General features: G+C 36.7%; 2 protein-coding genes across 3 annotated transcripts in view; both read right to left on the reverse strand.

Annotated features, from left to right (window-relative positions):
* The window catches only part of LOC117315097 (sodium- and chloride-dependent taurine transporter-like), a 59,963-nt gene extending 57,911 nt beyond the window's left edge, over positions 1 to 2,052 (reverse strand). The window contains exons 1-2 of the mRNA XM_033869243.1: positions 1,815 to 2,052; positions 794 to 925 (exon numbers count right to left, since the gene is read on the reverse strand). Of these exons, the coding sequence (XP_033725134.1) occupies positions 794 to 925; positions 1,815 to 2,052 (370 nt within the window). The remainder of the gene's footprint in view (positions 1 to 793; positions 926 to 1,814) is intronic.
* A 6,982-nt stretch (positions 2,053 to 9,034) lies between these two features.
* LOC117315375 (AP-3 complex subunit sigma-1-like) lies at positions 9,035 to 27,952 on the reverse strand. Of its 2 annotated transcripts, XM_033869531.1 has the most exons (7): positions 27,799 to 27,952; positions 26,918 to 27,009; positions 25,190 to 25,301; positions 24,211 to 24,282; positions 23,397 to 23,504; positions 17,923 to 17,940; positions 9,035 to 11,309 (listed from the first exon to the last, which is right to left on the reverse strand). In XM_033869531.1, exons 1-7 carry the CDS (start codon positions 27,865 to 27,867, stop codon positions 11,190 to 11,192), a joined length of 591 nt encoding a protein of 196 aa, XP_033725422.1. In that variant the 5' UTR covers positions 27,868 to 27,952; the 3' UTR covers positions 9,035 to 11,189. The 2 variants fall into 2 exon arrangements, with proteins under 2 accessions (XP_033725422.1, XP_033725423.1); XM_033869532.1 differs by lacking the exon at positions 17,923 to 17,940.
* Positions 27,953 to 27,988: the final 36 nt, after the last annotated feature.

Consider the following 27,988-nt stretch of genomic DNA (forward strand, 5'->3'; position numbering starts at 1 on the left):
ACCAGTCTATCATCTGACCAGTGTATCATGTAGATTACGTATCATCTGACCAGTGTATCATCTGACCAGTGTATCATGTAGATTACGTATCATCTGACCAGTGTATCATCTGACCAGTGTATCATGTAGATCACTGTATCATCTGACCAGTGTATCATGTAGATCACTGTATCATCTGACCAGTGTATCATGTAGATTATGTATCATCTGACCAGTGTATCATCTGACCAGTGTATCATGTAGATTACGTATCATCTGACCAGTGTATCATGTAGATCACTATATCATCTGACCAGTGTATCATGTAGATTACGTATCATCTGACCAGTGTATCATCTGACCAGTGTATCATGTAGATTACGTATCATCTGACCAGTGTATCATCTGACCAGTGTATCATGTAGATCACTGTATCATCTGACCAGTGTATCATGTAGATCACTGTATCATCTGACCAGTGTATCATCTGACCAGTGTATCATGTAGATTACGTATCATCTGACCACTGTATCATCTGACCAGTGTATCATCTGACCAGTGTATCATCTGACCAGTGTATCATGTAGATCACTGTATCATCTGACCAGTGTATCATCTGACCAGTGTATCATGTAGATTACGTATCATCTGACCAGTGTATCATGTAAATCACTGTATGACATTTAAGCGACCCATCGTACAAAGACAGCACCTGCATATTTGTATCGAGGAAAACTTACAAGTTTTATAAAACAGGCCTCTTCGTCTCCGAACCAGCTATATGGAATAGCTGACGAGTAAGTTTATCACTTACCTTGAAACACGGGACAGATGTTCCAAGCGTGATGTCCCGATAGGCTCATGTACTGTCCTAAAGCTATTTCAAGCATGAAGAGTGGAATTCCACCAAACACCAGGAATGTTCCATAAGGTATGAGGAAGGCACCTATACAAGGGACATTAATACATACTATGGTATAGTTAGTGCCCTACAACAGTTGGTACAGGACTTGGATTGTACTGGCAGTCCTTATACTAACCCAATACCATGACCATTGGCCTCTTTGTCAATGCATCGCTCACCTGGTATTTACTTTGATAATTGTCATTCAGTCAATCAGAATAGCATTTTCTGTGAGTTAACAATTTGATCCATGAAATAATTATCAATGCCAATTCTTTTCGGAATCGTTGTCGGGAATAAACCCGGAAGGCAACCAACCATATGTAATTCAGGTAGTTAGAATGACATTTGAATGTTTTAAAAAGATATGACTCCTGTGACCTTGAATGCTAAAAAGTATGTGAGAAACTCTTTTCGCAAATTTTGTTGGGCGTCATACAAGGAATCTGCCTGCCATATACATTGATTCTAGGCCTTTGCGTTAATTATAAGTCGTTTGCATGTTTCAATAAATTTGACTCCTGTGAGCTGAAGTAAAGGTCAAGGTCTTTAATTTTCGCAAACTTTCGAGGGTGTCATTTTTGGAATCTACCAGCCACGGGTATTGATAAGAAAAAATGGTTTTAATGTTTAAACAAATTTAACCCTTGTGACTTTGAAAATTTCTTTTTGTAAACTTTGCGGGGCTTTATTCAACGATATACATATTATGATTCTAGACAGTTTGGCTTTTGAGAACTCGTATGAAGGGAGACGTTGACAACGGATGCCGCACCATGGCCAGACGAGCTAAAAGGTAGTACTTGGCGCTTGTTTGGTACCTGCTATGACTCATTGATAAATAACCTCCGTACTTCATTGGCTAATCAATTAGTCCAAATCTTGATATCAATTTACTTACTTTAAGAGAATCTGATTTATTTGATCATACCACCACCATTTTTGTAGCAGAGGTATGGGAACCTCCAGATGTTCCCGAGCCCGACAGCTAACCCGACGCACGAGAGAATGAAGTCACATTTCCTCGACCATGTTCCTCTAAGATTGTCCTTGATGTCCGCCGTTCTCGTAGCATTCCCCTTCTCAACCCCGACTTCATTGCTGTCTTCGATACATGACAGATTTGATAGCAAAGCCAATTCACTAGTTTCATTTTTAGAATTTGCCATTCTTATATCTTGATCGTTTAAGTTAAATGAATCAGGGCACAATGATAGAAGTCACAATATTTATATATCAATAATGCATCATCAAATCATATGCTACAACACGTTTAATATAAGGACATGCGTCGATAGGAAATACTGACGGAGTTTACATGTAATTTTCATATTCTTATTTACATATTCTTGCCAATGCTTCTAATTTGACCTCTGGCCGACAATAGAGAATGTGTCACAATTCTTAAGTAGACTTGTACCACTAACGTGAGTGCCGTCTTGTCATACAGCATCTGCATATACAATGTACCTCGAATGAATCTGTAAATACTCTCAAGAACGATGACATAAATGATATTGTCTATGACGGTACAGTTGCAATCGAAATATGTGTTATTCTTATCTAGCGACTTCACTTTTACTTTTTCATTTCAAAGCAATTACAGCAAATGTTAATAGGTCACGTGTATTTTTCATTTGAAATATCCAATGGAAGCAATAGGACAAAACGTAAGCATTTTTAACAGCTCAAACGTCAACAAGGTGTACAGTAAAGGTCCAAATGGTAATTATGTAACTTATATAAATAATACACAGGACAATCTCTAATCCAACAAAAGTGCCGTGATATCTTAATAGGTTAGAGTGCCGGTGTAACGTTGAAAATGGACCCCCATGGAAAATGGAACCCGGGTCCATTTTCAACGTTGAAAATGGAACCGGGATGCCGTGGAAAACGGAACCTAATATTAAATTTTCTTTACATACCCGTTGAAAATGGACCCCGTTGAATATTGAACCACATAAAAGTATTGGGTCTCGGTACCAGTTTATATTGTCATAGACGTTGCGATAAGATATGCTTACATGCTACAATGTATAAACGATATTGAAGGACAATGGTAACTTATCACCGTTATAAGATATGCATATGAAATGTATACGACATTGGTCCACATTAATTAAGAAGTTTACCTGTGACCTTTGGTGACCCATATAATGACCTTTGGTATATATTCAAACTAAATTATGATATGCATGGTGAATGTATACTATATTGATCGACATTGATAAACAATTTAACCTTTGATCTTTGGTGACCCATATGATGACCTTTGAAATAACTCATTACTGTTATAAGATATTCATTCAACATGTACACGATATTGATCGACATTGGTACACAATTCAACCTTTGACCTTTGGTGACCCAGATAATGACCTTTCGTATAACTCATCACCGTTATAAGTTATGCATATGAAATGTATACGACATTGGTCCACATTAATTAATAATTTGACCAGTGACCTTTGGTGACCCATATAATGACCTTTTGTATATATTCAAACTGAAATATAATATGTATATGGGATGTATACGATATTGATCGGCATTGATTAATGATTTGACCTTTGACCCTTGGTGACCCATAAAATGACCTTTGCAATAACTCATTACTGTTATAAGATATTCATTTAACATGTACACGATATTGATCGACATTGATACACAATTTGTCCTTTGACCTTTTGTGAGCCATATAATGACCTTTGGTATATATTCAATCTGCAATAGGTTATAAATATGAAATGTATATGATATTGATCAACATTGAAACACAATTTGACCTTTGACCTTCGGTAAGCCATTTAATAAACTTTGGTATAACTTATCACTGCTATATAATATTGACATAGCATGAAAACGATATAGATCGACATTGATAAACATTTTGACCTATGATCTTTGGTGACCCATATAATGACATTTTGTGTAACTTTCAACTATATACGCATATGGCATGTTCACGACGTTGGTCCATATTTTTGAAGAAGACTTGTGACCTTTGGTGTCAATTTTAATGACTTTGGGTCATTTACAGTGAATAATATGGAAGTTGGTCAGTATATCGTGGGGTCCATTTCAACGTTGAATTTGGAACCAGGGTCATTATCAGTAAATAATATGGAAATGGGTCAGTATGTCGTGGGGCCCATTGTCAACGTTGGATATGGACCCGGGGTCATTTTCAGTGAATAATATGGAAGTTGGTCAGTATGTCGTGGGGTCCATTTTAAACGTTGAATATGGAACCAGGGTCATTTTAAACTAAGGATATGTAAAATGATCCCGGTTCCATATTCAACGTTGAAAATGGACCCCACGACATACTGACCAACTTCCATATCATTCACTGAAAATGACCCCAGGTCCATATTCAACGTTGAAAATGGACCCCACGACATACTGACCCATTTCCATATTATTTACTGAAAATGACCCCGGTTCCATATTCAACGTTGAAAATGGACCCCACGACATACTGACCCATTTCAATATATTTTTTTTTTTAAATGACGCGGTTCCATATTCAACGTTGAAAATGGACCCCACGACATACTGACCCATTTCCATATTATTTACTGAAAATGACCCCGGTTCCATATTCAACGTTGAAAATGGACCCAACAACATACTGACCCATTTCCATATTACATGTTTAAAATGACACCGGTTCCATATTCAAATGTTACAGCGGATCTCAGTTTATGAATAAATAAGCGAACGTTTGATAGGACAAATTGTTTATCCGTGTCGATCATATCATACGTTTTATATGCATATCCTATTACCGTTTGAAGATATACCAAAGGTCATTATATGGTCACCAAAGGTCAAATTATCAACCAATGTCGATCAATATCGTGTACATGTCATATGCATATCTGATAACAGTGATAAGTTATACCAAAGGTCATTATATGGGTCACCAAAGGTCACAGGTCAAATTGTCAATCTGTGTCGATCAATATCGTGTACGTGTTAGAATAATTTATCATAGTGATAAGTTATACCAAAGGTCATAATATGAGTCACCAAAGGTCAAAGGTCAAATGTTTTACCAATGTTGATCAATATTGTATACATTTCATATGCATATTATACTACAGTTTGAAGATATACCAAAGGTCATTATATGGGTCACCAAAGATCGAATTGTTAATCAATATCGATCAAAATTTATGCTTGTTTAATTGTATACAGACTTGTATCTTATAACAGTGCTATTATTCAGAGCAACATGTACATGTGGCTCACTTTTCGACGGGTTCCGTTTTCAACAGGCTACACGTGGAAAAGAGAGACCTGATGGGGTCCATTTTCAACAGGAGGGTCAGTTTTCCACGGCATCCCGGTTCCATTTTCAACGTTACACCGGCCGGATAAACTCCGGTGATGACCCCAGATACGCGGCTCGACCCTTCCTTCTCGGGTCGGTTTCTTTCTCAGGAAGCTCAGGAAGACACTTGACCATACTCTGTATGACAGGCGACGAGCTTCCCGTATGTTGTTCAGTGAGGTAGTCATACACTACTACAAGGAGGGTCTCCTTAAAATGACCCTGACTGTTCACGGGGCGGAAATCCCAGAAAACAAACAAATACACTTATGTATGACACACTCATAAAATGCTACCTCCCGAGAAAAAAATATCTCCAATCGAACGTCAGACCTTCGTTTGAGTACAAGAGTTATCCACATCCACATGTGAGCACTGATATATATATGCTCTGTGATACCAGGAAAAAGACAGAACATTCATGCCAAAATTGTTTTATTGAAAGGTATAATAATTTTTTGTAACAAAGGAAAAACTGGCGTAATCATCATGCATGACAATAATTATTTTCAGACAGTGTTCCGTTCAATCGTCGTCAGAATGTATCGCAATTTTACAAAAGAAAGTAACTTGTATGATACGACCAAACAAATTTTTAATTTTTCTTTTTTAACAAGTTTAATAACATGCTTATGTATTTTGCTACAGTTGACGAATAACATCTTGAGTGCTATCCATTTCATATTTCTAGACAAAAAAAAAAAAACAAGTCAATCGGCCCCGTGTCATAAAATTAACAAACCTTAAATTTCGTCTTTTCAGGACGAAAAGACGGTTGAAACACAGGTGCCTGACTCGTTTTATAAAATAATAACATATAGAGTACATATAAATTAGATTATATGTACTCTATATGTTATTATTTTATAAAACGAGTCAGGCACCTGTGGTTGAAACGAAGAAATTTAAGTTTTTCTAATTGTCTTCTTTTCTCATACAGGATGAAAATTATTTTTTGTGTATAGATTAAAAACCATCTATGGACTTATGACTGCTGGTTGCAAAGAGGTCCATTGGTGTAATTCTGGACCTTGACCAATTTACCTCCTGGCTACTAGCAGATCTGGCCTATATTATGTTGGTGTGCACCACGAGAGGTCAGATGCGATGGTAACTCCCAAGTACTTGCCGAACGGTACTATCTGTAAGATGTGACCATGTAGATGGTAGCTGGACGCACTTGGTCTTCTTTTCCGGCTGATATGCATAGCGAGGCACTTCTCAGGAATCATTTGATAAGTATCCACTCACTTCTGTGAGTTGCTCATGTCTTTCCAGAGAAATGCTTTATCTTCTAGGTTCTTGAAGGGTCTATAAATGATGCAGTCATCGGCAAATAGGTTCAGGTCGGAGTTGACGGATCCGGCAAGTCGTATATGAACAACAGGAAAAGGAGCGTGCCAACCGTTGTTCCTTGCAGGACCCATGGTGTAACGTCATTGTCTGTCGAATGGCCGCCCTCAACGATCAGGCGTTGTTTCCTCTCATATAGAGTACGTAAACCAGCCGTAAATGTTGTTTCGGATTCCGTAGTGGTATCGTTTCTGAAGTAGTACTCTGATTGGGGACTGTATCAAAAAGAATTACTAAAATTGAGCAGTATGGGTTCCATCCGATTGCCTCCATCAAATGCATGTCAAGGTCATTGTGTAAAACGTCAAGGTCAAATACAAGTGTATAGTATCTTTTCACTGATGAACATATTATGATGCTTTTACAAAGAAATAATCCTTGGAATTAATCGATGAGTCAGCTGACTGAATGTCCAGTTAAAGGTCAAGGTTACTAGGTCAAAAGGTAAAAGATTAAGGTCAACTTTTTAACATTTCTTTGACAAACATTTTTTGTTTCGACATTAAGAAAATTTGGATGTGATTAAACAAGGTATCAACTGATCAAGGTCACTGGGTCAATGTTCAAGGCCATTTGGGTCTTGAGGTCAAGGACAAATTTGATCTCTGACAAACGACCTGGATGAGATACACAAATCAAATTTTACAAATGAGTAGTATACCGGTATCTGGAGGTGGAAGGAAACAAGTCACATCATATTACACATGTAATATATATTTTGCTTCCTACTTGCATTTACTAAACATAATATGTCGAGCAATATGGGCAGATGATTTCCTGATTATTGTGGGGGGATATATAGCCATACGATGGGGCCCTTTGTGTATATCAGTATTCTAGTTGGCTTTGAATTTTCTTTGGAACCAGAACGCTAAATTAAGTTAAAGGGGGAAAGTTGACAGAAATATGTGGTACTGAGAGGCAGATAAAAAGATTAGAAAAGAATTTTATTACAACCATACTGAGAATTGTTAAAGCATTACCTACATGTCCCCTACATACCCTTGCTAGATATTTTGGTCCTTTATAAATGTCAGAAACAAAATCCCTCAAGGAATGAAGCCTGTAGAGCACTGACAAAGATTTTCTATAAAGAGTAAGTGACCTTCACCTAAAAACCCTGCAAATCGAACTTGAAGTTTGAGATATTACGGTGTTTTATAATTGATTGAAGTTTGAGATATTACAGTGTTTTATAATTGATTGAAGTTTGAGATATTACAGTGTTTTATAATTGATTGAAGTTTGAGATATCACGGTGTTTTATAATTGATTGAAGTTTGAGATATCACAGTGTTTTATAATTGATTGAAGTTTGAGATATCACAGTGTTTTATAATTGATTGAAGTTTGAGATATTACAGTGTTTTATAATTGATTGAAGTTTGAGATATCACGGTGTTTTATAATTGATTGAAGTTTGAGATATCACGGTGTTTTATAATTGATTGAAGTTTGAGATATTACAGTGTTTTATAATTGATTGAAGTTTGAGATATTACAGTGTTTTATAATTGATTGAAGTTTGAGATATTACGGTGTTTTATAATTGATTGAAGTTTGAGATATCACGGTGTTTTATAATTGATTGAAGTTTGAGATATCACGGTGTTTTATAATTGATTGAAGTTTGCGATATCACGGTGTTTTATAATTGATTGAAGTTTGAGATATCACGGTGTTTTATAATTGATTGAAGAGCTGAGATATCACGGTGTTTTATAATTGATTGAAGTTTGAGATATTACGGTGTTTTATAATTGATCGAAGTCTGAGATATCACGGTGTTTTATAATTGATTGAAGTTTGAGATATTACGGTGTTTTATAATTGATTGAAGTCTGAGATATCACGGTCTTTTATAATTGATTGAAGTTTGAGATCATATTACGGTCTTTTATAATTGATTGAAGTTTGATCAAAATCTCTAAAAGAATGAAGCCACCAGAGAGCTGGCAAACTTTGGTGTTATATAAATGTAAAGACGTAGATGGAGAGGAAACCAATGGTCTCTCCACCTCACACACATTTTAGGGACTTATAACTTAAGAGTGCTTTGCCATAATTACTGAAATATCCAGGTGAGCTATACAGACCCCAATTGGGCCTCCTATTGATTCTCAGCTTGAGGCAATCTTTAGCTCCCAGCATCTCAGCCTGGTTTCATTATTACTGTGTGTGACAAAGGCAATAGTTGATATAGGCCATGTGATATGACTTGGTTGCCATGTGATATGACTTGGTTGCAATGTGATATGACTTGGTTGTCATGTGATATGACTTGGTTGCCATGTGATATGACTTGGTTGCCATGTGATACATTTTGTATGACTTGGTTGTCATGTGATATGACTTGGTTGCCATGTGATATGACTTGGTTACGTATTGTTTAAATTCCTATCAACATGGTTATTTAAGGATGGGGCCCTGCCAGACAAACAAATCTCACAGACAACTTTATTGTTCCAATAATTTATTTTTTCTCTTCTTTCCCAAAATCATTCACATCCAGAGTTACATTCATACAATCATATAGATTACACTCTCGACATAATTGGTAATGTGTTACACAGAGTAGTCATAAACACCCCTGGTTATCTGCCATTATACAATGATCGTCCATGATTTCAGCCATTACACAATAATAAAATATAATGAACATTCATGGATGTTGGCCATTATATAACAATTCAACTACTAATACTGCACCATGTATGTATTAGAAATGGGTAAACATTTATTTTTGTGGATGTGCCTCAAGATAAAGGCTCTTTAATTTATAAACAGTTGAAATGACGTAGGCATTTTTTGAGGTCATGCAAACTCAGTCCTGACATTACTGAGTCAGACATTATCAATTGAAACAGAAAAAGACCAATTTATGAATGAAATTTGAATGAATAAAACATACATATCTTTAAACCTGTTGTTATCAATTTTTGAACAATGTAAGATTACGGTGTATGAACACAATGTACCTATGATGAAAGTGTATGCAAGAGCATAAAAACATCCTCCTTAAATCCGAAATTCTGTAACAAAAACCCTTAAATCGATTACTGGTTGGGATTTCCCAAAGTCTATTAAACATTCATGCTTATCAACCTGATTAACAAGTTTCTTACTATACATCTACATATACTCATTGTGATACCCTTAAGTATCTCTGAACCATGCCGGTACACACACCAGACTCGGTACAGTGGTGAGCTTACATATCTCTACACAAATCTGAATATTTTATGTCAGTTTCAACAAATTTTTTTTTTCAATTGATTATAAAATCTGAGTCATACAAGTAAAGATTTTGTGTCAGGGCATATCAAAATAGTTTACTATGAATAAGTTTAACAAGCAGGTGAAACATTCACTCACATTTTTTCACAAAAGTTTAAACAAGATCTAAAAAGAATTTTGAAATCTTTATTGCTTGACATATATTTTAAAGCAAACTTAAACATTTAATAGACCTGACTGAAAATCTTTATTGAATGTTGGGTTCTTAAAAATTTTATGGAATCATAAACTGTAAAGAACTGTACACCTCCTTAATATCTGCTGTCAGTAGAGAGTTTTACACCCTCGTTATATCTTCTGTCAGTAGAGAGTTTTACACCCTCGTTATATCTGGTGTCAGTAGAGAGTTTTACACCCTCGTTATATCTGGTGTCAGTAGAGAGTTATACACCCTCGTTATATCTGCTGTCAGTAGAGAGTTTTACACCCTCGTTATATCTGGTGTCAGTAGAGAGTTTTACACCCTCGTTATATCTGCTGTCAGTAGAGAGTTATACACCCTCGTTATATCTGCTGTCAGTAGAGAGTTATACACCCTCGTTATATCTGCTGTCAGTAGAGAGTTATACACCCTTGTTATATCTTCTGTCAGTAGAGAGTTTTACACCCTCGTTATATCTGGTGTCAGTAGAGAGTTTTACACCCTCGTTATATCTGCTGTCAGTAGAGAGTTTTACACCCTCGTTATATCTGCTGTCAGTAGAGAGTTTTACACCCTCGTTATATCTGCTGTCAGTAGAGAGTTTACACCCTCGTTATATCTGCTGTCAGTAGAGAGTTTTACACCCTCGTTATATCTGGTGTCAGTAGAGAGTTTTACAATCCTGTCATATCTGCTGTCAGTAGAGAGTTTTACACCCTCGTTATATCTGCTGTCAGTAGAGAGTTTTACACCCTCGTTATATCTGCTGTCAGTAGAGAGTTATACACCCTCGTTATATCTGCTGTCAGTAGAGAGTTATACACCCTCGTTATATCTGGTGTTAGTAGAGAGTTTTACACCCTCGTTATATCTGCTGTCAGTAGAGAGTTATACACCCTCGTTATATCTGCTGTCAGTAGAGAGTTTTACACCCTCGTTATATCTGCTGTCAGTAGAGAGTTATACACCCTCGTTATATCTGCTGTCAGTAGAGAGTTTTACACCCTCGTTATATCTGCTGTCAGTAGAGAGTTTTACACCCTCGTTATATCTGCTGTCAGTAGAGAGTTATACACCCTCGTTATATCTGCTGTCAGTAGAGAGTTTTACACCCTCGTTATATCTGCTGTCAGTAGAGAGTTATACACCCTCGTTATATCTGCTGTCGGTGCTTAAAACTTTAGATTGCCGATGGATGGCAGGTCTGGCATCTTCATGTCTTTGATTTTTTGTGGGATGTTCATGTCCTTAACAGCGGAAACAGCACGTGCTGGGGCAGCTGATATTCCAGCCTGAAAAATATAACAGAATTGTATGATTTATTATTGGACTTCAACAAAACAACAACAGACCCAGAGGGCCTGTATCACTCATCTTGATATGGCAGTAAATATCAAGAAACACTACATTTTTACAGATGATGGCTTTGGAAGAATCTGCTATATTCAGTCCTGCCCCTTGGGGGCCAAATCTAGACCCACCATTTATACAAAATTGGTTCCCCTTCTACCAAGGATGCTGTTTCACTCTGCCCCTTGAGCTCCTTTGGGGTCAGGCCTAAAGTTTATACCAAACTGGTTGTAAACTTTATTTATTTTACAAGAATTGTGAAACAAGTCATATCAATTTTAATTGCATTTATGCCTGTGAAATATAGAAATTTATCAAACTAATAAAACTTCTATTTTCACTGCAGTGATGAGCAGTGAAAATATAAGTTTTTTTCATTTTTGACCAATCAGAGCGAACCTTTGTATTCACCACATTGAAACTTGCCGATTTTTCCAATCGAAACGAAAATAGATAAATTGGTTATTTTGCTGTATTTCTGAAATATTCAGACTAGTTTTTGACAAAATACTAACTTGATGTTAGCTATTCATGCATAAATTCTCCGATAACAGCAGAAAATGCTTAAAGTGCATTGATCAGTCCTTTCAAAATGGTGCCGTCAAGTTGACGTGGACTAACGTCACAAAGAGATGACGTCATGAATTCCCGCTCTATTTGACACTATCAATTTTTCAATGTTTTTTAATTTTGTTTTTAGGTATTGTATATAAAATGCAATAAAAAGAAAATTGAATGGTTTCTCGTTTAATATAACATATATTTCACTCGATGTTTTTCAGTCGTGTTTCGCACTCGTGAAATTGATATTCTGTACATGTCATACTCATGAAATATATGTTATATTAAACGGGAAATCATTCAATATCCTCTGTATATTAATAAGGCTTGTTGGCCCCGATGGAAGCACGCGAGGGGTCTTGCTGTAGGAGAAAACTTGAGTACCCAGGGAAAACCCACATGGTCGGGCAGGTGACTAACTGGTTCCCATTCACCCAAGGATGCTTAATTCACACCAAATAAGGACTAAATCCTTTCATTCCTACAGAAGAAGGATTTTAAAATAATCACTATATTTAACCGATTGGGCCCTGTACATGTCCCTCATTCATACAAATATTGGTTCCCCTTTACGCAAGGATGTGAATAGTACTGGCCAGATATCATGTGGTATCTGTCTCTTGGTCAGACTACTTCAGCCCTGTGACTTTAAATGGGCATCAAGGTCACTAATTCAAAGAAACTCCATAGCCCTTTACCCAGCAAGCTACCATTGCAGTATCAGGTCTCTAGGTCTTTTTGAGAATTCATTTATTTTCGCCTATTTATCCCTGTGACCTTGAATGTTGGTCAATGTCATTTATTTCGAACAAACTTTGTAGCCCATAACCCCAGCATACTTAAGCCTGATATCAGGTCTCTGGGCCTCTTGCAATTGGTTATTGAGAAGAAGCTGTTTAAAAGATTTTATCCTATTTGACCCCTGTGACCTTGATTGTAAGTCAAGGTCATTCATTTGAACAAACTTTGTAGCCTTCCCTCCAGCATGCTACAGACCCAATATCAGGTCTCTGGGTTATTGACATGGATCAGGAGTTGTTAAATTGGATAAGTTGATGCCGGACGTACAGACAACAGGTGCCCGGACAGACAGACAACAGGTGCCTGGACGTACAGACAACAGGTGCCCGGACGTACAGACAACAGGTGCCCGGACAGACAGACAACAGGTGCCCGGACGGACAGACAACAGGTGCCCGGACGGACAGACAACAGGTGCCCGGACAGACAGACAACAGGTGCCTGGACGGACAGACAACAGGTGCCTGGACGGACGGACAACAGGTGCCCGGACAGACAGACAACAGGTGCCCGGACGGACAGACAACAGGTGCCCGGACAGACAGACAACAGGTGCCCGGACAGACAGACAACAGGTGCCCGGACGGACAGACAACAGGTGCCCGGACAGACAGACAACAGGTGCCCGGACAGACAGACAACAGGTGCCCGGACGGACAGACAACAGGTGCCTGGACGGACAGACAACAGGTGCCTGGACGGACAGACAACAGGTGCCCGGACGGACAGACAACAGGTGCCACACAACAACATATGGTATTAGTCCTTTGGCAGGTGAGCTAAAAATGGAAGTACAGGATGATCGTAGTGTGATTTGTAACAGAAATTATTGACGTGTTATCAATTTAGTTCAAAAGAAGTTTTAATAATAACTGTCTGTAATTTAATATAATGATAAACAGACACTCTTAATTAGACTTTGTCTAATCTTTAAAACTTCGGAATGTTGTTTCATCAATACTTTATGTACATGGTCGATCAATTGATGTGAAACCTGTAACAGAAAACATTTATTTACCTTGCATACTAACTATAGTATTCTAAGAGCATTTAACAAGGCAATTGACATAACTACAATTGCTTTCAAAATGGACTCTACCTTGGAACATTGGTATATATCAATCAGAGCCTTAATAAAGAAACAGAGTAATTAAAGTATGTATCAAGTCTATACCACGGGTCAATAAAGGATTTCGGAGGTGCCATTTTATAATTATATTAAGGGTGGGCTGTATAGAACAAAAAAAAAACCTTCAGTAAAACCTTGTTCTAACCATGCATAGCAATTAATTTACAAAGAAGATTTTTTTTGTGAATTAGAAATCATAATACTCAACTTCAACTGTCAGCCATTTTGTTTTCCAGTTCAGACTCATGAAATTCAATTAGAACACTGACAGGTTAGCAAGGGTGGTAAGGGAGCAAAATATATATCCTACATACCCACCTCCATAATAACTCAGCTAATGGAAATTAAAACCCCCATATGACTAGATAACACTGTCAAAATCCAAGACGGCCACCTGCCGGCCTTATCGCTTACCCTATCAAATTCAAAATCGAATGGGCACAACAAGGGACAAAAGGGAACTCATATATGAAGTTTGAGAAAAATTGTTTCAGTACTTTTTAAGAAAAAGTAATAACAAGGATTAATGGACTGATGATGAAAGACAATTGACAGATGACGGCCAAATTGAATGACAAACCATGCATACAAGGTGATCAGATAGTGGGCTAAGACATTTACAAGGAGGCTGTTAATATTGTTTACATACATACACCATGCAGATGCTAAGACAATTGTTTCTATGGTAATATAACTATCTAAACCATGTTCCCACATGCTACTGATCAGATTCAGTTTTGCAACAAGCTACTTGTACATGTGTTGTTATTCAGAAGCAGTCAGTTTTTATAAATATTGGCTGTTGGTGTGTTGGCTGATAGTTGTACAAGCTCACATTACCCACATGTGTCTAGTACGGCTGATAGTTGTACAAGCTCACATTACCCACATGTGTCTAGTACGGCTGATAGTTGTACACGCTCACATTACCCACATGTGTCTAGTACATGTGTACATGTTGAGCCTTTATTTGTGATGACAAATTTAAAGGGAGCAAAAACAAGAGATCCCAGAGGGATCTTGGCGCCCACCATTGAATGATCTTCATAGGTTCCATGTCGGATTGATCTTTTCTCTACTTTTCCCTTCATTTTACTAATCTGTGCAAATTGAGACATCCCTCCAGTACTTTTCAAACAAGGGAATCCAAGCTATATAAGAAATTTGAGATTTAACGATAATGGCTGTTTGTTTGCCAGGTTGTTTTCAGGACAGACTGGTCCAAAAATGCAATACAAGGGACCAAGGGGAACCTACTTATGAAATTTGAGAAAGATCCCTTCAGTACTTTCTCAGAAATAGTGATAACAAACTTCAATTGTCAAAATCCAAGATGGCTGCCTGTCAGCCATGTTGTTTTCTGATTGGTCTCAAAACGCAATATGCATAACTAGGCACCAAGGGGAACCTACATATGAAATTTGAGAAAGATCCCGTTAGTACTTTCTCAGAAATACCGATAACAAACTTCAATGGTCAAAATCCAAGATGGCTGCCTGTCGGCCATGTTGTTTTCCGATTGGTCTCAAAATGCAATATGCATAACAAGACACCAAGAGGAACCTACATATGAAATTTGAAAAAGATCCCTTCAGTACTTTCTGAGAAATAGCGATAACAAACTTCAATTGTCAATATCCAAGATGGCTACCTGTCAGCCATGTTGTTTTCTGATTGGTCTCAAAATGCAGTATGCATATCAAGGCACTGAGGGGAACGTATGTATGAAATTTGAGAAAGATCCCTTCATCACTTTCTGAGAAATAGCGATAACAAACTTCAATTGTCAAAATCCAAGATGGCTGCCTGTCGGCCAGGTTGTTTTCCGATTGGTCTCAAAATGCAATATGCATAACTAGGCAACAAGAGGAACCTACATATGAAATTTGAGAAAGATCCCTTCATCACTTTCTGAGAAATAGCGATAACAAACTTCAATTGTCAAAATCCAAGATGGCTGCCTGTCGGCCATGTTGTTTTCCGATTGGTCTCAAAATGCAATATGCATAACAAGGCACCAAGAGGAACCTACATATGAAATTTGAGAAAGATCCCTTCAGTACTTTCTCAGAAATAGCGATAACAAACTTCAACTGTCAAAATCCAAGATGGCTGCCTGTCGGCCATGTTGTTTTCCGATTGGTCTCAAAATGCAATATGCATAACTAGGCACCAAGGGGAACCTACATATGAAATTTGAGAAAGATCCCTTCAGTACTTTCTGAGAAATAGCGATAACAATCTTCAATTGTCAAAATCCAAGATGGCTGCCTGTCGGCCATGTTGTTTTTTGATTGGTCTCAAAATGCAATATGCATAACTAGGCACCAAGAGGAACCTACATATGAAATTTGAGAAAGATCCCTTCATTATTTTCTGAGAAATAGCGATAACAAACTTCAATTGTCAAAATCCAAGATGGCTGCCTGTCGGCCATGTTGTTTTCCGATTTGTCTCAAAATGCAATATGCATAACTAGGCACCAAGGGGAACCTACATATGAAATTTGAGAAAGATCCCTTCAGTACTTTCTGAGAAATAGCGATAACAAACTTCAATTGTCAAAATCCAAGATGGCTGCCTGTCGGCCATGTTGTTTTCCGATTGGTCTCAAAATGCAATATGCAAAACTAGGCACCAAGAGGAACCTACATATGAAATTTGAGAAAGATCCCTTCAGTACTTTCTGAGGATTAGCGATAACAAGAATTGTTTACGGACGGACGGAGGGACGGACGGAGGGACGGACGGACGGAGGGACGGACGGACGACGGACCACGGACGCAGGGCGATTTGAATAGCCCACCATCTGATGATGGTGGGCTAAAAATGTTTACTGAAAGCAAAATGTATGCAAACAGATAATGAGATCTGGTTAATAAACCAAATTCAATGCCATTTCAAGGCCTTCTTAAGACACTAATAATATTTTTCAAGGAACTCTTAATACAGATACAATGGATTTCGTTTTACATTTATGATGTTGTAATGACCCATCACATATTTCTTGTTAATTGAACAATATTTCTTACATTTTTTTGAGGTCTATCAGTTTATTAGGACACAAAATAATTTTTACAGTATAATTCTCCATCTCTGTGTTATTACATATCTAAAGCACTGAATCCCAAAGCCAAGACTTAAACGGCCATGAAATCAATGTTTTTTTCAGTGCTAAAAGTATGTCAACTTTTCAAAGCCATAGGTTCAAGGATTTTCACTGTATGCATATATCCTTTTTAATATCTCATTTTCACAATTAGCCCTTCATTGATTCATCAAGGTAACCAGTATGTAATCACTAATTAAAATATTTATTACACCCATTAAGGTAATGATACAGATATTAACTCATATATTATAGATGATAATTTTTTAAAGATTTATTTCCTATATGTGTTCAATATTGATTTATCTGTAAAGGGTCATAATTATCATTTCTCATGAAGTAGCAATAATAAACATTCAGAGGGATCGGTATCGGGAAGTTTTTTTCTTACTATAATAAAGAAGGATCAATTCAGTACATCGCCATTTTGATTGGTATCAAGAGGTGATGATCAGTTATAGGAAGTTACACTGTATCCCTCTACGGCTTTTCAAGAAATAAGTGTTCTAAAAGTATTAATAAAGCAATACATGCCCCCCCCCCCCCCCCCCCAATGGACAATGGACCACAGATATAGAGAGATTTGAATGATATGGTGGGCTTAAAACACATATGAACTATTGTTATTTTCAATTACATTCTGATTGAATTACTTCCCTTGTAGTTTATGAGTTAGACAATTCATTAAGACGACATTTTAATCATGACATCATGATCACTTCGCTGTCACATGAAGGTGGACGTGAAAAAGAACCTTGTGATTTGATAACCCCTTCATTACATTATCTAATTAGTAAATTCCTGATAACTATTATATATATTGAACTAATATGAACATGATGCTGCACAGCATGCTGGGTAACTAGAGATATTAGTGATATACTTGTAGTGTTAGTTATCTCCCCTACCACACATACATGGAGCCTGCCAGGCCCACATCAGGCAGTGTACTTACTGGTAACTGTAAAACTTTCTATGGAACACAAAATATCAGACACATCAATAGGGATGATTTTATCTATATTACGGTATACAATGTACAAAGACAAAATATCACAGATTATATTTAACAGGCTAATCCTTCTGATAAACATACATCATAATGGGAAGATCTTTATAATGGACGTTCATAACTGTCACAATGGGATTATCTGTATAACATGGAACCTTCATTACTGTCACAATGGGATTATCTGTATAACATGGGACCTTCATTACTGTCACAATGGGATTATCTGTATAACGTGGGACCTTCATTACTGTCACAATGGGATTATCTGTATAACATGGGACCTTCATTACTGTCACAATGGGATTATCTGTATAACATGGGACCTTCATTACTGTCACAATGGGATTATCTGTATAACATGGGACCTTCATTACTGTCACAATGGGATTATCTGTATAACATGGGACCTTCATTACTGTCACAGTGGGATTATCTGTATAACATGGGACCTTCATTACTGTGATAATGAGAAGATCTTTATAATATGGGACGTTCATTACTGTCACAATGGGATTATCTGTATAACATGGGACCTTCATTACTGTCACAATGGGATTATCTGTATAACATGGGACCTTCATTACTGTCACAATGGGATTATCTGTATAACATGGGACCTTCATTACTGTCACAGTGGGATTATCTGTATAACATGGGACCTTCATTACTGTCACAATGGGATTATCTGTATAACATGGGACCTTCATTACTGTCACAATGGGATTATCTGTATAACATGGGACCTTCATTACTGTCACAATGGGATTATCTGTATAACATGGGACCTTCATTACTGTCACAATGGGATTATCTGTATAACATGAGACCTTCATTACTGTCACAATGGGATTATCTGTATAACATGGGACCTTCATTACTGTCACAATGGGATTATCTGTATAACATGGGACCTTCATTACTGTGATAATGAGAAGATCTTTATAATATGGGACGTTCATTACTGTCACAATGGGATTATCTGTATAACATGGGACCTTCATTACTGTCACAATGGGATTATCTGTATAACATGGGACCTTCATTACTGTCACAATGGGATTATCTGTATAACATGGGACCTTCATTACTGTCACAGTGGGATTATCTGTATAACATGGGACCTTCATTACTGTGATAATGAGAAGATCTTTATAATATGGGACGTTCATTACTGTCACAATGGGATTATCTGTATAACATGGGACCTTCATTACTGTCACAATGGGATTATCTGTATAACATGGGACCTTCATTACTGTCACAATGGGATTATCTGTATAACATGGGACCTTCATTACTGTCACAATGGGATTATCTGTATAACATGGGACCTTCATTACTGTCACAGTGGGATTATCTGTATAACATGGGACCTTCATTACTGTGATAATGAGAAGATCTTTATAATATGGGACGTTCATTACTGTCACAATGGGATTATCTGTATAACATGGGACCTTCATTACTGTCACAATGGGATTATCTGTATAACATGGGACCTTCATTACTGTCACAATGGGATTATCTGTATAACATGGGACCTTCATTACTGTGATAATGAGAAGATCTTTATAATATGGGACGTTCATTACTGTCACAATGGGATTATCTGTATAACATGGGACCTTCATTACTGTGATAATGAGAAGATCTTTATAATATGGGACGTTCATTACTTTGATAATGAGAAGATCTTTATAATATGGGACATTCATTACTGTGATAATGAGAAGATCTTTATAATATGGGACGTTCATTACTGTCACAATGGGAAGATCTGTATAATATGGGACCTTCATTACTGTCACAATGGGAAGATCTGTATAATATGGGAGGTTCATTACTGTGATAATGAGAAGATCTTTATAATATGGGACGTTCATTACTGTGATAATGAGATCTGTATAATATGGGACGTTTATTACTGTGATAATAAGAAGATCTGTATAATATGGGACGTTCATTACTGTGACAATGAGAAGATCTGTATAATATGGGACGTTCATTACTGTGAAAATGAGATCTGTATAATATGGGACGTTCATTACTGTGATAATGAGAAGATCTTTATAATATGGGACGTTCATTACTGTGATAATGAGAAGATCTGTATAATATGGGACGTTCATTACTGTGATAATGAGATCTGTATAATATGGGACGTTCATTACTGTGATAATGAGAAGATCTTTATAATATGGGACGTTCATTACTGTGATAATGAGAAGATCTGTATAATATGGGACGTTCATTACTGTGATAATGAGATCTGTATAATATGGGACGTTCATTACTGTGATAATGAGAAGATCTTTATAATATGGGACGTTCATTACTGTGATAATGAGAAGATCTGTATAATATGGGACGTTCATTACTGTGATAATGAGATCTGTATAATATGGGACGTTCATTACTGTGATAATGAGAAGATCTGTATAATATAGGACGTTCATTACTGTGATAATGAGAAGATCTGTATAATATGGGACGTTCATTACTGTGATAATGAGAAGATCTGTATAATATGGGACGTTTATTACTGTGACAATGAGAAGATCTGTATAATATGGGACGTTCATTACTGTGATGATGAGAAGATCTGTATAATATAGGACGTTCATTACTGTGATAATGAGAAGATCTTTATAATATGGGACGTTCATTACTGTCACAATGGGATTATCTGTATAACATGGGACCTTCATTACTGTGATAATGAGAAGATCTGTATAATATAGGACGTTCATTACTGTGATAATGAGAAGATCTTTATAATATGGGACGTTCATTACTGTGACAATGGGAAGATCTGTATAATATGGGACGTTCATTACTGTGATAATGAGAAGATCTGTATAATATGGGACGTTCATTACTGTCACAATGGGATTATCTGTATAACATGGGACCTTCATTACTGTGATAATGAGAAGATCTGTATAATATAGGACGTTCATTACTGTGATAATGAGAAGATCTTTATAATATGGGACGTTCATTACTGTGACAATGGGAAGATCTGTATAATATGGGACGTTCATTACTGTGATAATGAGAAGATCTTTATAATATGGGACGTTCATTACTGTCACAATGGGATTATCTGTATAACATGGGACCTTCATTACTGTGATAATGAGAAGATCTGTATAATATAGGACGTTCATTACTGTGATAATGAGAAGATCTTTATAATATGGGACGTTCATTACTGTGACAATGGGAAGATCTGTATAATATGGGACGTTCATTACTGTCACAATGGGATTATCTGTATAACATGGGACCTTCATTACTGTGATAATGAGAAGATCTTTATAATATGGGACGTTAATTACAGTGACAATAAGAAGATCTGTATAATATGGGACGTTCATTACTGTGATAATGAGAAGATCTGTATAATATGGGACGTTCATTACTGTGATAATGAGAAGATCTGTATAATATGGGACGTTTATTACTGTGATAATGAGAAGATCTTTATAATATGGGACGTTCATTACTGTGATAATGAGAAGATCTTTATAATATGGGACGTTCATTACTGTGATAATGAGAAGATCTTTATAATATGGGACGTTCATTACTGTGATAATGAGAAGATCTGTATAATATGGGACGTTCATTACTGTGATAATGAGAAGATCTTTATAATATGGGACGTTTATTACTGTGATAATGAGAAGATCTTTATAATATGGGACGTTCATTACTGTGATAATGAGAAGATCTTTATAATATGGGACGTTCATTACTGTGACAATGGGAAGATCTGTATAATATGGGACGTTTATTACTGTGATAATGAGAAGATCTGTATAACATGGGACCTTCATTACTGTCACAATTGGAGGATCTGTATAACATGGGACGTTCATTACTGTGATAATGAGAAGATCTGTATAACATGGGACCTTCATTACTGTCACAATTGGAGGATCTGTATAATATGGGACGTTCATTACTGTGATAATGAGAAGATCTTTATAATATGGGACGTTCATTACTGTGATAATGAGAAGATCTTTATAATATGGGACGTTCATTACTGTGATAATGAGAAGATCTTTATAATATGGGACGTTCATTACTGTGATAATGAGAAGATCTGTATAATATGGGACGTTTATTACTGTGATAATGAGAAGATCTTTATAATATGGGACGTTTATTACTGTGATAATGAGAAGATCTGTATAATATGGGAGGTTCTTTACTGTCACAATTGGAGGATCTGTATAATATGGGACCTTCATTACTGTGATAATAAGAAGATCTGTATAATATGGGACCTTCATTACTGTGATGATGAGAAGATCTGTATAATATGGGACCTTCATTACTGTGATGATGAGAAGATCTGTATAATATGGGACGTTCATTACTGTGATAATGAGAAGATCTGTATAATATGGGACGTTCATTACTGTGATAATGAGAAGATCTGTATAATATGGGACGTTCATTATTTTGACAATCGGAATATCTGTTAATTATTATGTTTATTTTAAACAGAGACAATGGAAATATCTGTTAAATGTTATAATTTCAAACTGGGATACCTGGAGTATGTTCTGTAAAATAAGATGGGGTCACCCTAACATTGGCAAGGATATATTGGAACCCCAACACATTATCTGATCTCAGATAAAAACAAAAAAGAGGCAATGACCCCTGTTTGTGTAAGAGTAAGGATGCTTTGTACTGGAGAGATCTGTAAAATAGAACTTTACCATATTTGTCTAACATATAGGTTCCAGTAACAAGTGGATTCAAACAAAACAATTCAAATGTGTTAGATGAGATTTACCAAACTGTCATTAATAACCACTACATAAACAATGAGTTAGGAAATACTGATAGAAAGATGTCTGCCACGCAATGCCATAAGCATGTGAAAGGGTTTCCTCTGGCCACAACACACCATGTTAGACAATAAGGACACATATAACCAGAGAAAATTCAAACTGCAGTTCATTATCAACATTTGGAAAGGACAACAAGACAAAAGTAAGGTCAACCCAAACAAAAACAGGGTCTTTTTTGTTCAAAGAAAATGTGTCACCTTTGTGCGAGAACAATGTCCTCTTCGGTACTAAACAGAAGATAAAATTGACTGACTTTTCTTTGATTTTGCAATGTCATTCGACAAAACATCTTTTTTTCAGGTGATAAAACATTTATTAGTTTTATTCTCCCAGTTTTTTAAATAAAAAGTTACCAGACAAGTTCATATTTGATATTGTTGGGGTGGGTTGTTTATTCTCTCAATAGGGGCTTATATCTGTTATGGTACTGAGAGGACAACGTTTACCCAGCTTTATTTTAAATCACCAGTCAAACAAGGTATAATTCTAAACAATTTCTTGTTATGATAAAAATCTGCGAGGATCATGTTGACATATCTGTACCTCTGATTTCTCCAGCTTATTTTGTTCCTCAATCCTTGTGATAATTTCTGTCATATTAGTCTCCAGGACCATCCCACCCATCACCAGTTCAGCCAGGATGTAATGCACCTGTTCGCAGGAAAACATAGTTAACCATTTATAGTGATGATTTTATTCAAACTAAGAAACAAATTTTATCTGAATTTCTGAAATACCACTAATTCATGATTTAAGGAATATTTCAACAAAGATTATAGGCTTTAGACTCATTCATTATATTTTCATTTTGGTCAACAATTTCAAAACAAGAGGCTCAAAGGGCCTGCATTGATCAACTTGATATATCAGTAATTAGTGAGTTCATGAATGTTCATCAATCATTCATGAACTTTTAAGAATATTGCAAGTTTTTGATTGTAAATGCTCCAGAACAAATTTCATCAAAATACATTCAGATCTACAAGCAATTTAAAGGATTTACCCCTATTTCCCCTATGGCCCCGCCCTCCAGCCCCAGGGGAGTCACGACCTCCATCTATATAAATTGCCCAATAAATGTGACAGACGGAAAGACAGATGTAAATGTAAACTTTATTTATCTTACAACAATTACCAGTTAGAGCAACTTACATTAATCTCTCTTGTCAGCCCGAGTGGAAGCATGCGAGGGGATCTTATGGGAGGAAACCAAAGTACCCGGAGAAAGCCCATGTGGTGAGGCAGTGACCCATACCTTATAATGTCCAATCAGGAAATCAAATCCCAAGGAGGAAGACAGGTGTGTTATAACATAATGTGTGATCTGATGGACAGACAAATAGACGACCAAACTTACCTTGTCAACATGGAAGATTAAGTCTAGTTCACAAACATTCTCAAAACACTTGTCCAGAGTCTCAACAAACACCTACAAATCATACAGGAAAATATTAACCTACAAATCATACAGGAAAATATTAACCTACAAATCATACAGGAAAATATTAACCTACAAATCATATAGGAAAATATTACCCTACAAATCATACAGGAATATATTAACATACAAATCATACAAGAAAATATTAACCTACAAATCATACAGAAAATATTAACATATTTTAAATCATTCAGGAAAATATTTACATACAAACAGATAAATGTTGGTTGATAGCATATATACCTCTATTTGGTACGCAATATAACTGCTTTGTGGTTACATTTCTAATAAACTTGTGAATATTCAGAAAGTAAACTGCTGACCGACCTTCATTGCCTTCTTATAGCCTCACAACAAAATTAGTGTAAAACTACAAAATTTGACCTTGACCTTTGACCCAATGACCTTGACTTTTTATCTGAGTGTGTATATCAGTGAACTGAACATCTTAACCAATTATTGTGTACATCAGTCAATAAATACTTAAGTTATAGGAGTATAACTTGTTGACAGACAGATTGTGATTACTATAGGACACTAGTATCTCCAATACAGCATCCTAATTACAAACTGGTCAGGAGTCATGAAACACATGACAAATGGTGACATGCAAACTTTTGGCAAATTTATTGAAGGAATTTTTGTTGTATTCTCAACGTAAAGTTGTCAGTATGTGAAATATGATTGGTCGATGGAGCCCTGTTCTTTCTTGTAACCTATATATATAGATAGCTTCCGAGTATATATAAACCAGATAATACTGAACTCACTTCTCTGTCATCCAAGAATTCAGGGTGAATGAGGAGTTTGAGAAGGTGGGGTTTTATTGTATACTAATCATTTATTATATAATTAGAGTCCAAACCATTTAACTATTGTTTTGCATTGAACATACCTGTATAAGGTCTAGAATTCCAAGCTCACTCTCTGATGAATCAACACAGAACACAAAATATAGAGTAGCATAATGGCGGTAGATCAGCTTGTAATCTGATCCTCCGATCAGCCTGAAAATGAAGAGTAATGTGATTAACACTGAGGGGACGTAACTCATCATGGAAAATTGATTCTTACATAAAACAATACAGACAAAAAGAGTTGTAATAAGACAACAACATAGCTAGCTGAAATACCTAAGCTGTTCATCACTATTGACACAACAAGAGGCTCGCGGGGCCTGCATTGCTCATCTAGATTACAGTGATTATGTATATCAAACTACTCAGATATATTACAAACACTTTTCCCAGTTTAGGATGATCTGCCACTCAGTACCATGCACTGCAATCAATCTTAACACATTCCTTTAAGATTCAAAGCCAATTAAGAAGAAAAGCACTCAAAAGAACTTTGAAGAATACATCACTAATATTCCTTTTGGCCGAATCACAACAACCCCTGCGGAGACAATATTCACTGTTTATATATTCCTTCAGACAAGGATGCTTTGAACCAATATAGACCAATTCCTATAGAAGGCTATTGTTTAACTATATTTCCCATATTGGACCCTGCATGCCCCTCAGGCCCCTGGGTGGTCAGAGTCACTGTTGATGAAAAGTTGTTTCTTCATATAATTAGGATGCTTAAGACAAATCTGGACAGAACCCTAGCATTCCAACAAAAGGCTATATTTCCCCCTTCAGGCTCCATCTTTAAGGCCTCAGCGGACTGAGACCCGCCAAGATAAAAGTGGTTACTCTTTGCCTAAGAATACTTCTGAATAAGTTTGGTTAAAATCTGCTAACTAGTTCATGACTATAGCGATTCTAACAAGAGGCCCATGCATGGGCCTAATTTTTGAAATATTTCAGTTAATTTGATTGACCCTTTTTGGCCAGCCCATCAGCCAAGGGGGTCATTCAAGGCAAACATGTGTATACCATCAAGCTGCCATTTCATGCTGATAATGTTAACAAAGTTAGAATGAATTCCAATAGCAATCAAACAAATTATAGTCAAAAATGTGATTTCCATATATATAAACTATAGTAAAGTTTACCCCCTCCCCAGGGGCAAACTTGAGATCCCATGGTCATAAAATTCACAATTTTGGTAAGTGTGTGTTTTTGTATTATATCTGTATAAACCAGGTAAGGCATACCAATTTAATTAATTTTGATCTCTCTCACAATATAACTCTTTCACTTTTACGAAAAGATATTATATCAGGCACTTGTGGGATTCGGGCAAGGCTTTCTAACCTAAATCATAGAGTGGTCACATTGTTGCAAGTGAATAGGAGATAACCTTCACTCTAGTCACACTTATTGTAGGAAATCCACATTTACCAGTGTGAGATGATCAGGTGTTATATTTAACAATCTTGACAACAACTGCATTGCGTGACACAACAATACAATGACATCACATCCTTATTGGACAGTAAGGTTAAGATAAAGTACAGTATTTTATAATTTAGCATATGCTGATAACAAAATTACTTTTGTTTCAATGCTGCATGTCCAGAATATTTCATCCAATCTTAATGTCTAAATTACAAAATTCCAAATGTTCTCAAAATATGGAGTAACCATGCATGGCAATGGGTCAATATCTTCATGGCTAGCATTGATATGTCCCAAATAGAGACTGTGGCTAGTGTTATCAATTTCATACTTACGTGCCCCCCTCTAAGAAATTGCAGACATTTTCATCACGTTTAGACACCAAGTGGAAAGTCTCTCTAATTATCTGTTGTTCTACATCTTCAGCCTGCCAAAAACAACACAATAAAATTAGTCAAAAACCTTCAGCTTCTGGATGACTGATGGACAACTTCTGAAAGATGGTGATTGGCTCACCATAGTCATTTTTGTTATTGTAACACATGTAGTAGGAGTGGAAAAAAGCACGACCAGACCAGGGTTCGAACCCTGAACACTAGCTGGATACTCTACCAACTGAGCTACCTAATCACCGATGATCAACCTAGGCCTGGTCCAGTTCCGCTACACTCTTCCCTCCCTTTTTCAAGTTTTCGACCCAGAAGACTTCACAACTCACAGTCCAGGTTCGGGTATCTCCTTGTTAAGTATTCACCTCACTTGAAACAAGGTTTGGTCACAAGCACCAAATGTGGTAGGAGTGGAAAAATACACTGCCAGCTAGACCGGGGTTCGAAACCCAGGACCTCCAAACACTAGCCGGATGCTCTCCAACTGAGCTACCTGGTCACCGATGATCGACCTGGTCCAGTTCCCTTACACAGGTATACCAATCACACATTGAAACCACTGGGGATCAATGTCCATGGGTAATTTGAAATAGAAACACAAAGTTCTTTCATGCCTTTGTAACCCAAAACAGCGTCATCATTTTTAGTAAATGCGAAATGGACGAAAAATTTGAAAAGGTTAAGTATAAAGTGAGTTTGGCTATTTAAAAAGCTCTAACTCAATTTGCGTATAATAGGCAAGTTGCAGTGGTAGTCCCCCCCCCCCCCCCCCCCCGACCCAACTCAAATCTGCTCATTAGAGGTTGACATGTACATAAAATACTTACATAAAATTGATAAAATTTTGATAGTCTGGGCTTGCCGTGGTTGTTGAACACTAAAATGGCTTTAATCATGCTGATATAGTGAAGTTAAGTTCTTTAAGCTTCCAGGAACATCACATTTGCTTCCAGTTCGACAGGAGGTGTTTACGTTTCTTTTCCGGATGTCGATTTTTCTACTTCCGGTTCCGTGATA

Source organism: Pecten maximus, chromosome 17 (genome assembly GCF_902652985.1).
Source record: "Pecten maximus chromosome 17, xPecMax1.1, whole genome shotgun sequence".
In the NCBI taxonomy this organism is placed as follows: Eukaryota; Metazoa; Mollusca; class Bivalvia; order Pectinida; family Pectinidae; genus Pecten; species Pecten maximus.